The following is a 14865-nucleotide window of genomic DNA, read 5'->3' as shown; positions in this document are numbered from 1 at the left end:
GCACAGGCATCGGGCATGGCTGCCGTCCCCGTGACCCTGAATCCAACGCTGCCCGACGACCTGAGTACCCCGCTCTAGGTGATACATACACAAAGTGTACAACAGGAAAGGATTAGATGTATGGCTCAGCAGACTGTTTCACAATATGGAATTAGATGCAGAGCTCAGTGGACTATGATGCATGACAGGATTAAATGTAGAGTTCAGAGGACTGTATCACACAGGATTGGATTAGATACATTGTGTAAAACTCACAATTAGATACATGAAGTGTACAACAGGAAGGGATTAGATGCAGAGCTCAGTGGACTGACACATGACAGGATTAGATGTAGAGCTCAGCGAACTGTATTATACAGGATTGGATTAGATACATTGTATAAAACTCAGGATTAGATTAGGTAAACAGAGTGTATCACACATGATGGGATTAGATACATGGCTCAATAGACTGTATGACACATGATGCATTGAGAACAGCTCGGTAGCCTGGGATTAGTAGTACAACACCAGTCTGCCGACCTGTGCTCACCACCACTGCCCTGTACCTTCTGTCACCGCTCACTGCAGAACACTGTGATCGGTGACAGTGGGAAATTGTAGCTCAGGGAACCGCTCTGCACTACAGCAAAATGTCACCAGGCTCCGCTAGCAGCTGTGGACTGGACAGCACATGGGGCGACAGTTTTCAGCTTAGGCAGTTGTTATGATCTGGTGGCCTAGGAGCAGCATGAGACGTACTCTAGAGAAGGTGGCACCTGTACTGACCGCAGACCCTGAACTTAACACCACAACTAGAAGTAGCCGTGGAATGTACCTAACACTCCCTAGACATCTCGACACAGCCGGAGGACTAAATACCCCTAGAGATAGAAAAGGGAAAACTATCTTGCCTCATAGAAAATCCCCAAAGGATAGACAGCACCCCACAAATATTGACTGTGAGAGGAGAGGGAAATAACATACGCAGACTGAAATCAGGATTTAGCAAAGGAGGCCACTCTAGCTAAATAGAAAGGATAGGACAGAGTACTATGCGGTCAGTATTAAAACACTAGAAAATATCCACCATAGAAAATACAAAATCTCCACATCTAACTAAAGATATGGAGGGTATATCTGCATCTCCAGAGATACCAGCTTGGCTAAACAAATCCTTATACAGACCAAGCTGGACAAGACAAAAACATGGAAAAGAACTGAACAATAAGGCCCACAGCATGTGGACTGCAAAAATCAAGGCCAGAACTTATCTTTGTTGAAATGAACAGCAAAGCAGGAGAGACCAGGCAGGGATGTGAATCCTCCAGGAACAATGGACAACTGGCACTGACTAAAGGGTCAAGCAAGACTAAATAGCCCAGTCAGAATTGCAAAAAGTGGACACACCTGATGAATGCTGCAATCCAGAGACAGCAGCGCTACCACTTATAACCACCGGAGGGAGCCCAAGAGCAGAATTCACAACAGGCAGCCACAGTATAAAATGTGGTCGGACAACTAACATCCTATATCCTGAAGCTGCCGTATTTGAGGTCTTTAAGTGTTGTGTTCAGACATCAGCAAATAAAAAAATGGCAGCCCTCCAGCGGCTGCAGAAAAAATGTACCAAGAAATAAATATTAAAACATGACATTCAGTTTTGTTAGAAAAATAATTAATTGCATAATCAATAATTATTAACATAAAATGGCGATACATTCCCTTTGGCGATCAACTGAATTCTAATCCAGAATGACCTCGTCGCTTCTCTCTGCTCAGATCTTCTACTCCTGGTTCACACAATATTATAGTTTTGACCAAGATTATAAACCGTTCTGGATTATTGGAAACTCGATTGTCAACCTCTGTGGAATATTAGTCCAGATGATTATAAGATCCTTTCTCGATTAAATGATTTGTGCTGATAATTGGACAGAGATGATGTTCTGGGGTCTGTGAAGCAGTGGTTACAGGGACTTATTTACCAATAATTTATTCTAATTTATGGAGAAAGCTTTTCATCTTTTAAAATTAGGAAATAAAAAAACCCAAAGGAACCTTCATTTAGTTTGCTGGGAACGGCATGTTGGTCCTAGCTGAAGGTCCAGCCTAACCTTTAAAGGCCGGTTCCAATGAGAGCAAATCACTCGGTTGAAACCACCAATGTCCTATCCCACCAGTGCAAAAAGGAGAGCTGTAGCCTCCTTGCCCTTTTCCTGAGGTGGCCATTTTGATTCACGTGACTGGGTGTGATGCCTCACACCTTAGCCCCTCATATACAGCTTTATCACCCCGGCCTTGTGCAGCTTCTGCCAGAGCATCATCTCCTTCAGGTAACTGTGGTTGGCATAGAAAACAACCTTGTGGTAGGTGGTGTCAAAGTAGTGGTCTGAATATTTCTGGTAGCTTGGCGTCATGAATCCATAAGCGCTGACCTGGCGGGAAAAAAAGAGGCGGGGTTATTATTATTTATTTATATAGCACCATTAATTCCATGGTGCTGTACATTAGAAGGGGTTACATCAAAATACAAATTAATCTTAATGCGCTATTGAGGAACTATTTGTAGGATCTACGAATACAAACTAAATGGTGAATTGAAAAAAAGAAACAGCATAATGATAGGGCATAGTGCCATGCCTTGATGACGGCCCCTGCAACCTCAATGTCTACACCTCTGTTTAGGGTAACTACCAGGAGAACTGTGGCACACCACAGCCAATTTTTTGGCGCTTTTATTTCTTCATAAGTCACATGTTTAATCAAAGGAAGTCCACCTGTGTTCAATCTAAGTGTATCATGATCTGTCAGTATATACATACTTTTCCTGAAAAGCCACACGGGCTGCAACACCAGATCTCCAGACAAGTCAGGGATAAAGTTGGTGAAAAGTACAAGTCAGGGTTGGGTTATAAAAAAAAATTAAAAAAAAAACAATCTGATGATTCCCCGGAGCACCATCAAATCCATTATCATCAAATGGAAAGAATGTGGTACCACAACAAACCTGCCAAATAGGGCCACCCACCAAAACCCTCAGCCCCAGCAAGAAGGGCAGTAATCAGAGAGGCAGCACAGAGAGCAAAGGAAACACTGAAGCACTGAAGGAGCTGTATAGTTCCCAATCATACTGGAATATCTCTCCATACATAGTAACATAGTTAGCAAGGCCGAAAAAAGACATTAGTCCATCCAGTTCAGCCTATATTCCCTCAGAATAAATCCCCAGATCTACGTCCTTCTAAAGAACCTAATAACTGTAAGATACAATATTGTTACGCTCCAGGAAGACATCCAGGACTCTCCTGAACCCCTCGACTGAGTTGGCCATCACCACCTCCTCAGGCAAGGAATTCCAGATTCTCACTGCCCTAACAGTAAAGAATCCTCTTCTATGTTGGTGGAAAAACCTTCTCTCCTCCAGATGCAGAGAATGTCCCCTTTTGACCTTCACCTTCCTTGGTATAAACAGATCCTCGGAGAGATATTTGTATTGTCCCCTTATATGGTTATAAGATCGCCCCTCAGTGGTCTTTTTTCTAGACTAAAATAATCCTAATTTTGCTAATCGAGTATTGTAGTTCCCCTGTAAGGGGGTGACTGCACCGCGGGTACTTGCTTGCCGGGGTTGGAACTGTTGCGGCTGCATCCCCTGTTCCCGCAGGGAAGCCTGAGTGAGCCGGACCTTCCCCTATTGCCTGGAGGAAGCTCTAGGGATGGACCTTTCTGCAGACCCAGGAAGGTGGGGACAGACAGGAGCAAAGCGCGCACAGCAGCGGGGGGGATAAAAGCCGAAAGTGCATGCTGCAGAGGAGTTTGACTCCAACTGAGTGCAGCACGCAAACCGGTGAGAGGCGCTCTGCTTCTCCTGCTCCCACCAGAGAGTACCAGCGTTGCGACAGGCCGCATATAGAGGGCCTTGTCACCTGCAGAGCTGTGCACAATGATAGGGCAGAGCAGAGCTGTGCACACAGAGCAGAGCCATGCACACAGAGCAGAGAGAATGGCCAGGTGTGCTCTAGAAGCCAGAGAGAGAAGTGCTCCATCCTGGGAGCACCAGCGTTGCTCAAGTAAGCGTCCGCTGTCGCCCGCCAACAGCAGAGACCAGAGAGGGAGAGATGTGCAATGTGTGCCTGGTGACCACCATAATGCAAGGTGTTGGACCTTTAGGCCCAAGTTTCCAACTTATCCAGATCCTCCTGTAGCAGAATACTATATTCTCTTGTATGATTGGTTTACGTAGTTTTGTATCATCTGAAAATCTCTATATTTTACTGTGTAAACCTTCTACCAGATCGTTAATAAATATCTTAAAGAGAATAGGTCCCAACACCGACCCCTGCGGTACCCCACTAGTCACAGCGACCCAGTTAGAGAATGTCTTATATATAATTGTAAGGTCCACTTCCGTCTATCTGTTTGTCTGTCACGGAAATCTCGTGTTGCTAATTGGTTGCAGCTGGCTGGGCGCGACCAATTAGCGACAGGCACAGTCCGGCCATGAATTGGCCCCTCCCTACTCCCCTCCAGTCAGTGCCCCCTCCATACTGCCTCCAGTCAGCGCCCACATAGCGTTTCAGCAGTCCGTGAAACGGACTGCGTTACACCGCAGCATAATGCAGTGTAACGCAGTCCGATAATGGTGCCATTAACCCTGAAAGTGTGTTCAACGTTTTACTATTGATGCTGCCTATGCAGCATCAATAGTAAAAACATATAATGTTAAAAATAATTAAAAAAAACAAAAAACATATTCTCACGTTCCGGCGTCCGCACCAGCCTTTCTCGCTCCTCGCGACGCTCCGGTCCCAAGAATGCATTATGGCAATGACCTCAGATGACGTAGCGGTCTCGCGAGACCGCTACATCATCACGGGTTATTGCCGCAAGGCATTACTGGGAACGAAGCGTACCGAGGAGCATCGTTAAAGGCCTTGGCTGGATCTGGGGACCGCCAGAAGGTGAGTATATAACTAATATTTATTTTAATTCTTTTTTTAACAGGGATATGGTGTCCACATTGCTATATACTACGTGGGCTGTGTTATATATTACGTGGGCTGTGTTATATACTACCTCGCTGTGCTATATACTATGTGGGCTGTGATATATACTACGTGGCTGTGCAATACACTACGTGGCTGTGCAATATAATACGTGGCTGTGTTATATACTACGTGGCCTGTGTTATATACTGCGTGGGTTGTGCTATATGCTACGTGGGCTGTGCTATATACTATGTGGCCGGCCACTAACAATCAGTGACAGGCGCAGTCCGGCCGCGAATTGGCCCGGATTTGAACCACACTTCGCTAATTAGTTATGCCCGGCCGGCCGAATCCTGTGTAATCATTGCATTATTCTGAAATTTTCATAAATAAACTGCATACATTTTCTAGGATACCCGATGCGTTAGAATCGGGCCACCATCTAGTACCATTTATAAGCACCCTCTGCTTTCTATGACTAAGCCAGTTACTTACCCATTTACACACATTTTTCCCCCCAGACGACCCAGCATTCTCATTGTGTACCAACCTCTTGTGTGGCAAGGTGTCAAACACTTTGGAAAAATCAAGATAGACCACGTCCAATGACTCACCTTGGTCCAGTCAATAGCTTGCCTCTTCATAAAAACTGATTAGATTGGTTTGACAGGAGCTATTCCCCATAAACCCATGCTGATATGTAGTTAAACAGTTATTCTCATTGAGATAATCCAGAATAACATCCCTCAGAAACCCTTCAAATATTATATGTGACATATGAACAACAAGTGGTTAGAATAGACACTCGGGAAGCTCTTTTGATTCTGGTGCTAATAAGACTATCTAGGCACAGTATCAATAATACATTGCTGGATGTGTTGCTGCCTTGTTAGTAAATCTGAGCTGCATATATTATTTGCATGACTGCAATCTGAGAAAAATGTTTTTTTCAATACTGTTTTGCTGACCAGGCAATTATTTAGCTCTTATGTAATATGATAGTGTGATTTTTTTTCATCCAGGAATTTTTCAATTTCTCAATTTTTGTGATAAACTAATATTAAGTGGTCAGCTGAGCATATTTATGTAACTCTTCACATCTTTGTCCTATTTAGAGTTTAGACCCATTTGGTAGCAATAATACACTACTGGGCATATTACTGGTTATTTGGAGCATGAAGGTCTAGTTATTATAGATCATAGACCGACACATACTAGTGTCTTTTTGCTGGGTGCAGTATCTGTAAGTGCTAACAAGAGATATAGATAAATTTTGATCTGTATTCAATTGATCTTTGTTTGTCTTATTCATAGATTAAGGGACTGCCTAGGGATTGAAGGGACAGCCGCCGTGGTGTGGGGGCACCACATCGCAATTTAGGGTGCCAACCTCCGCTGACAGGAAGGCTATCAGATCCTAGGGCCTACTAGGGACAAGAAAGGCATATTTTTGTTTCTTCTTTTCCCTTCATGGGCCGCTGCCCTGATTCTCGGGCTGATATTTTCCTTATTTGGGATGTTTTAATAATTTTTTGCAATTTTTTTGGTATTATTCGTGTTTGATAAATTAATAAAGAGTATTGTGATAGGGGTAGTTCTTTTTTCTGGTACTGCTCATTAAGGTAATGAATATGCACGCGTCTTCACTCCCATAGGCATCGAGCGCATATTCATGCATGTACGGCGGAACTTGCCGGACCCGAACATCCAGGTGTGCACCTATCTCTACTCATCACCCCAAGAACACCACAGTGAAACATGGTGATGGCAGCATCATGCTGTGGGGAAGTTTTTCAGCAGCAGGGTCAGGGAAAATGGTCCAAGATGAGGGGAAGATACAGGGATATTCTTCAGCCAAACCTGTCTGTCTGTCACTGATTTGATACTGGGATATTGAGGATACTGAGGTTCACCTTCCAACAAGACAATGAGCCAAAGCATACTGCTAAAGCAACACTCGAGTGGTTTAAGGGGAAACATGTAAATGTTTGGGAGTGGCATGGTCAAAGTCCAGACCTTCATCCAATTGAGAATCTGTGGTCAGACTTGAAGATTGCTGCTCACCAGAGGAAACAATCTAACATTAAGGAGCTGGAGCAGTTTTGCCTTGGGAATGGGCAAAAATTCCAGTGACAAGATGTGGAAATCTCATAGAAACTTATCCAAAGCAATTTATAGCTGTAATTGCTGCAAAAGGAGGCTCTACAGAGTCCTGACTTTAGGGGGGTGAATAGTTATGCACACTGAAGTTTTCAGTTATTTTGTCCTATTTGGTGTTTGCTTCACAAAAATAAAGAAAAACAAATGTTCACAGTTCACAGTTGTAGGCATGTTCTTAACATGAACTGATGCAAACCCTCCAAAAAACAGTGAAATTTCAGGTTCTCAGTTAGCAAAACATTAAAAATGACTGGGGGGGATACTTTCGCAAGCCTCTGTATGTCTAATTTTTTATTGTTTTAATTTATTATTATATTGCAAAAAGCAGGGCTTTACATTTGATATTTTTATATCTTTTAAAACTTTTATTCCTTTTTTCTTTAGTCCTTTTTCATCCTGATATTATTTGATCATTTGTAGTATATACTGAAACACTTCAGTATTGCAGTGTAAGGTGAAAATTACAATCTGTAGAGCCCAGGCTCTGTTTAGGCATCATCTATCTATATATATAATTGTCTAAGGGTTACTTCCGTCTGTTTGTCTGTAACTTCCGTAACGGGAATCCCGGGTCGCTGATTGGTCGCGCCCAGCCGGCCGCGAATTTGCCCCTCCCTACTCCCCTCCAGTCAGTGCCCCCTCCATACTCCCTTCCAGTTAGCGCCCACATAGCGTTTTAGCAGTCCGTTAAGGGGACTGCATTACACCGCAGCATAGCACGGTGCAACGCAGTCCGTCAATGCTGCCATTAACTCTGGTACCGGGCGCATCGCCAACGCATGCCATACTGGGCATGCGCTAGCGATGTGCCGTCATTCTGTGATGGACCCGGAAATGCTGCCTGCAGCATTTCCAGGTCCGTCACCACTTTTGACAAGTGTGACTAACTTTTTACTATTGATGCTGCTTATGAACCATCAATAGTAAAAACATATAATGTTAAAAATAATAATTTAAAAAAAATCGTGATATTCTCACCTTCCAGCGTCCCCGGCAGCTTTTCCCGCTCCTTGCGATGCTCCGGTTCAAGTAATGTTTTGCAGTAATGACCACAGATGACGTAGCGGTCTCGCGAGACCGCTACATCATCAGGGGTTATTGCCGCAAAGCGTCACTGGGAACGGACCTGGCAGGAGCATCGCTAAAGGCCTGGGCTGAATCCGGGGGCCGCAGGAAGGTGAGTAGTATAACTATTTTTTATTTTAATTATTTTTTTTAACAGGGATATGGTGCCCCCACTGCTATATACTACGTGGGCTGTGTTATATACTGCGTGGGCTGTGTTATATACTGCGTGGGCTGTGCTATATACTACGTGGGCTGTGCTGTATACTACGTGGGTTGTGTTATATACTACATGGGCTGTGCTATATACTACGTGGGCTGTGCTATGTACTATGTGGGCTGTGTTATATACTACGTGGGCTGTGCTATATACTACTTGGCTGTGCTATATACTACGTGGGCTGTGCTATATACTACATAGGCTGTGCTATATACTACTTTGGCTGTGCTATATACTACGTGGCTATGCTATATAATGCATGGGCTGTGCTATATACTACGTGGGCTGTGCTATATACTACCTGGCTGTGCTATATACTACGTGGGCTGTGTTTTATACTACATGGGCTGTTCTATGTACTTTGTGGGCTGTGTTATATATAATGTGGGCTGCGTTATATACTACGTGGTGTGCTATGTACTATGTGGGCTGTGTTATATACTACATGAGCTTTGCTATTTACTACATGGCTGTGCAATATACTACGTGGCTGTGCTATATACTGCGTGGGCTGTGCTATATACTACTTGGGCGGCTGTGCTATTTACTACATGGCTGTGCTATATACTACGTGGGCTGTGTTATATACTACGTGGGCTGTGTTATATACAACGTTGGCTGTGCTATGTACTATGTGGGCTGTGTTATATACTATGTGGGCTGTGTTATATACTGCGTGGGCTGTGCTATATACAATGTGGGCTGTGTTATATACTACATGGCTGTGCTATATACTACGTGACTGTTTTATATACTACGTGGCTGTGTTATATACTACATGGCTGTGTTATATACTACGTGGCTGTGCAATATGCTACGTGGCTGTGTTATATACTACGTGGCTGTGTTATATACTACGTAAGCTGTGCTATGTACTATGTGGGCTGTGTTATATACTACGTGGGCTGTGCTATATACTACTTGGCTGTGCTATATACTATGTGGGCTGTGCTATATACTACATAGGCTGTGCTATATACTACTTTGGCTATGCTATATACTACGTGGCTATGCTATATACTGCATGGGCTGTGCTATATACTACCTGGCTGTGCTATATACTACGTGGGCTGTGTTTTATACTACATGGTCTGTGCTATGTACTTTGTGGGCAGTGTTATATTCAATGTGGGCTGTGTTATATACTACGTGGCTGTGCCATGTACTATGTGGGCTGTTATATACTACGTGGGCTTTGCTATTTACTACATGGCTGTGCAATATACTACGTGGCTGTGTTATATACTGCATGGTCTGTGCTATATACAATGTGGGCTGTGTTATATATTACATGGCTGTGCTATATACTACGTGACTGTGTTATATACTACATGGCTGTGTTATATACTACGTGGCTGTGTTATATACTACGTGGCTGTGCAATATCCTACGTGGCTGTGTTATATACTATGTGGCTGTGTTATATACTACGTGGGTTGTGTTATATACTACATGGGCTGTGCTATATACTACGTAAGCTGTGCTATGTACTATGTGGGCTGTGTTATATACTACGTGGGCTGTGCTATATACTACTTGGCTGTGCTATATACTATGTGGGCTGTGCTATATACTACATAGGCTGTGCTATATACTACTTTGGCTGTGCTGTATACTACGTGGCTATGCTATATACTGCATGGGCTGTGCTATATACTACCTGGCTGTGCTATATACTACGTGGGCTGTGTTTTATACTACATGGGCTGTGCTATGTACTTTGTGGGCTGTGTTATATACAATGTGGGCTGTTATATACTATGTGGCTGTGCCATGTACTATGTGGGCTGTGTTATATGCTACGTGGGCTTTGCTATTTACTACATGGCTGTGCAATATACTACGTGGCTGTGCTATATACTGCGTGGGCTGTGCTATATACTACTTGGGCTGTGCTATTTACTACATGGCTGTGCTATATACTACATGGGCTGTGTTATATACTACGTGGGCTGTGTTATATACTACGTGGGCTGTGCTATGTACTATGTGGGCTGTGTTATATACTGCGTGGACTGTGCTATATACAATGTGAACTGTGTTATACACTACATGGCTGTGCTATATACTACGTGACTGTGTTATATACTACGTGGCTGTGTTATATACTATGTAGCTGTGTTATATACTACTTGGCTGTGCAATATACTACGTGGCTGTGCAATATACTACGTGGGCTGTGTTATATGCTATGTCGGCTGTGTTATATACTACGTGGCTGTGCTATATACTATGTGGGCTGTGTTATATGCTACGTGGGCTGTTATATGCTACGTGGGCTGTGCTATATACTGCGTGGGCTGTGTTACATACTACGTGGGCTGTGTTATATGCTACGTGGCTGTGCTATATGCTACGTGTGATGTGCTATATACTACATGGCTGTGCTATATGCTACATGGCTATGTTATATACTACGTGGCTGTGTTATATACTATGTAGCTGTGCTATATACTACTTGGGCTGTGTTATATACTACGTGGGCTGTGCAATGTACTACGTGGCTCAATCGATCAGCGACAGGCTGCTTGGTCGCGCCCGGCCCCCCGGCCGAATCCTGTGTATTCATTGCATTATTCTTAAATCTTCATAAATAAACTACATACAGATTGTAGAATACCCGATGCGTTAGAATCGGGCCACCGTCTAGTAAGACCATAAAAGTGGTGGTGGTCCTCTCGAGATTTTAGATACCACCTGTTTTTTTTTCCATTATCAGTCTTGGCATCTTTCAGTTCCATTTCCAACCTGTAAGTGTCGATCATGTCACAACTGTTTACGTAGGGTCGCCATATTGTTCCTTAGCACAAGTACTTCACATTGTTGACTTGTGGCTTCTTCCTTCTTTCTCTGCACTTCCTTAGACAAACACTGATTCCTTCTAGACTTCTCACACATTAATGTTTGTCTTGAAGGCTGTAACCGCATCCACTATTATTTTAATGATGATCAACTGAGTAATAAAAGTTGCCACCTTCCAAAATACTGACAGGATGAAAAGGTCTTGTATTTTCAAGAGCATGGTTTTGCAAAAGGAAAATCCTTTTTATAATTGTTATTCTTTTTTTAGCTAAGATGCAGGGGATCTATGCCAGTTCATGCTAGCTTCCCTGCTGGTTTCTGGACTTTCAGGATGTAATGAAGCTGCCAACATGTTTGGTGGTTAATGTTGTGAAGCAGTTAATATCAGTATCCTTGATGGTGCAGGTTAACCTCAGTAACACTTGTGGTCAAGGGAAGTAGGATTTAATGCCAGCTACCCTGGTGGTCTATGACAGATGAGGTTACTGCCAAAATATCTGGTGGTCTAGGGCAGATGAGGTTAAATGCCAGTCTTGCTGGTGGTCTAGGGAGGTTGGGTTTAAATCCAGCAACCCTGGTGGTCTAGGGCAAATGAAGCTAATGTCAGCATCCCTGGTGCTTTAGGAAGGTTGGATTTAATGCCAGCAATACTGGTGGTCTAGGGCAGATGGGGTTAATGCCAGCCTCCCTGATGGTTTAGGGAAGTTGGATTTAATGCTAGCAATCCTGGAGGTCTAAAGCATATGGTCTTTTTGTTGGCACCTATTATGGTCTACAGTAAATAGGGTTAACATTAGTATCACTGGGGGTACAAGATAGAAGGAGGTAATGCTAAGACCCTCCCGTGGTCTATGGAATTTAGATTTAATGCCAGCAACCGTGATGGGCTATGATAGATGGGATTAATAGCAGCTACTTGGGTCAGTTAGGGCAAATGGGGTTAATGTCAGCATCCTATGGGGTAATATGAGCATCTACGATGGTTTATGGCAGTGAAGCATCCCCAGTGAAAATGTAGTATCAGCATCAGCCTACTGGTATCAATTTTTCAATTTTACCAAACAAAGAAATTAGAGAATTGGTGGCCACCATAGCCTGCCATACATGGATGGTCCTGCTCCTCCAGGGTGACAGTTCTATTTTGTAAGGGTACCGTCACACATTGAAATTTCCATCGCTAGGACGTTACGATTCGTGACGTTCTAGCGATATCGTTACGATATCGCTGTGTCTGACACGCTACTGCGATCAGACACCCTGCTGAGAATCGTACGTCGTAGCAGATCGTTTGGAACTTTCTTTCGTCGCTTGATCACCCGCTGACATCGCTGGATCGTTGTGTGTGACAGCGATCCAGCGATGTCTTCGCTTGTAACCAGGGTAAACATCGGGTAACTAAGCGCAGGGCCGCGCTTAGTAACCCGATGTTTACCCTGGTTACAAGCGTAAACGTAAAAAAACAAACCGTACATACTCACCCGTCGGTGTCCTTCAGGTCCCTTGCCGTCTGCTTCCTGCTCTGAGTGCCGGCCGGAAAGTGAGAGCAGATCACAGCGGTGCTGCGCTCTGCTCTCACTGTACGGCTGCACTCAGAGCAGGAAGCAGACGGCAAGGGACCTGAAGGACACCGACGGGTGAGTATGTACGGTTTGTTTTTTTACGTTTACGCTGGTAACCAGGGTAAACATCGGGTTACTAAGCGCGGCCCTGCACTTAGTTACCCGATGTTTACCCTGGTTACCCGGGAACTTCGGCATCGCTCCAGCGCCGTGATTGCAACGTGTGACCGCAGTCTACGACGCTGGAGCGATGATTATACGACGCTGCGACGTCACGAATCGTGCCGTCGCAGCGATGAAAATTTCAATGTGTGACGGTACCTTAAGACGATTTGATTAATCCAGGAAGGTCCTGAACTGATGCCTATCAAAAATGTGCTCACTCACCTGGTCACAAGTGTGTATGGCAGCCAACAGCAGTGAGGCTCCGGTGGATGGGCGATAAATGTTGCGAATTTTTGATTTTAAAATCGAGTGATAGAGGAACCTGTAAAAGTAAAACAATAAAAATTAATCTGACGATTTGAGGCCTATAACACCACTTCTAGTCAAAGCCAGATTATGGTCCTAAGTGAGCACAAATTAGCACCATGTGAGCATAGTCATCGAATAACTACTATAATACTGCCCCTATCTACAAGAATATAATTACTATAATACTGCCCCTATGTACAAGAATATAACTACTATAATACTACCCCCTATGTACAAGAATATGAGTACTATAATACTGCCTCTATGTACAAGAATATAACTACTATAATACTGCTCCTACGCACAAGAATATAACTACTATAATACTGTCCCCTATGTACGAGACTATAACTACTATAATACCGAAAAGAAAAGCAACAAAGATCAGCTCACCTCCTCTCAGTCCCACTGCGTGAATCATGCAGAGCTGCAAGTAGTATGAAGGTGAAGCAGAAGTCCAGCGTGAGTGATATCCACAAAAAATAATTTTTTTTCAATTTTCATTAAAAGCTCACAAGTCCAAAAATCCATCTTTATATCCAGAGACACAAAAAAGGGTAATTCATACCAGTGACAGTCACAGGCTTAAAGTGCATTTAAAATCATATGCATTTCAACCATTGACCATTGAAATGCATATGATTTTAAATGCACTTTAAGCCTGTGACTGTCACTGGTATGAATTACCCGTTTTTGTGTCTCTGGATATAAAGATGGATTTTTGGAAAATGTGCTTTTAATGAAAATTGAATAAAAGTTATTTTTTATGGATATCACCCACACTGGACTTCTGCTTCACCTACTATAATACTGCCCCTATGTACAAGAATATAACTACTATAATACTGCCCCTATGTTCAAGAATATAACTACTGTAATACTGTTTCTATGTACAAGAATAAAACTATTATAATACTATCCCCTATGTACAAGAATATAACTACTATAATATAATTGTTGTCACGATCTGCACTCTCTTACTGTCTGATATGTTACTTTGTGCTGGGTTTGTGCTGCATCATCTGTGTTCATTTTCCTTGATTAGTCTTCTACTTAAGCATGCTAGCTCCTTCACTCTTTGTCAATCGTACACTTGCTGCTGCCTGTGTAAGTCTGATCCCTCTGTGCTCTGCGCCTGACCCAGCCTGACCTTATTCCCTTCATGGACTTGACTCTTTGCTTGTGACCTGACTTCTCTTTTGCCTGCTCCCTGCAAACTATATTTGCCTTTCTGGTTTTCCTGACCCTGGCTAGTGAATTGGATTTAGTCTGACTACACCCTGTTGTACTGCGCCATTTCCTGGACCTGACCTAGGATCGTTTGACCTCCCTTTACTTATCCAGTAAGTAGTATTATATTACTATCTGTTATTGTAATCTTTCGCTCCATTTTTGAAACTTATTATTAGGGTTGAGCGAAACAGGTCGGCCATTTTCAGAAGTCGCCGACTTTTGGCAAAGTCGGGTTTCATGAAACCCGACCCGACCCCTGTGTGGGGTCGGCCATGAGGTCGGCGATCTTCTGAATCTGGTATCGGAATTCCGATACCGAGTTCTGATATGTTTGCGATATCGAAAATCGGTATCGGAATCCACATTTAAGTGTAAAATAAAG

The 14865-nt window shown here is 43.4% G+C and overlaps 1 protein-coding gene across 1 annotated transcript in view; it reads right to left on the bottom strand.

Annotated features, from left to right (window-relative positions):
* Window positions 1-1635: 1635 nt before the first annotated feature.
* LOC143766020 (alpha-N-acetylgalactosaminide alpha-2,6-sialyltransferase 2-like) overlaps window positions 1636-14865 on the bottom strand; it is a 143433-nt gene continuing 130203 nt past the window's right edge. Inside the window, exons 8-9 of the mRNA XM_077253350.1 lie at window positions 13164-13263; window positions 1636-2417 (exon numbers count right to left, since the gene is read on the bottom strand). Coding sequence (XP_077109465.1) covers window positions 2247-2417; window positions 13164-13263 — 271 coding nt within the window. The 3' untranslated portion in view covers window positions 1636-2246. The remainder of the gene's footprint in view (window positions 2418-13163; window positions 13264-14865) is intronic.

This window comes from Ranitomeya variabilis, chromosome 4, assembly GCF_051348905.1.
Source record: "Ranitomeya variabilis isolate aRanVar5 chromosome 4, aRanVar5.hap1, whole genome shotgun sequence".
Lineage (NCBI taxonomy): Eukaryota > Metazoa > Chordata > Amphibia > Anura > Dendrobatidae > Ranitomeya > Ranitomeya variabilis.
This window is presented reverse-complemented; position numbering and strand designations above follow the sequence as displayed.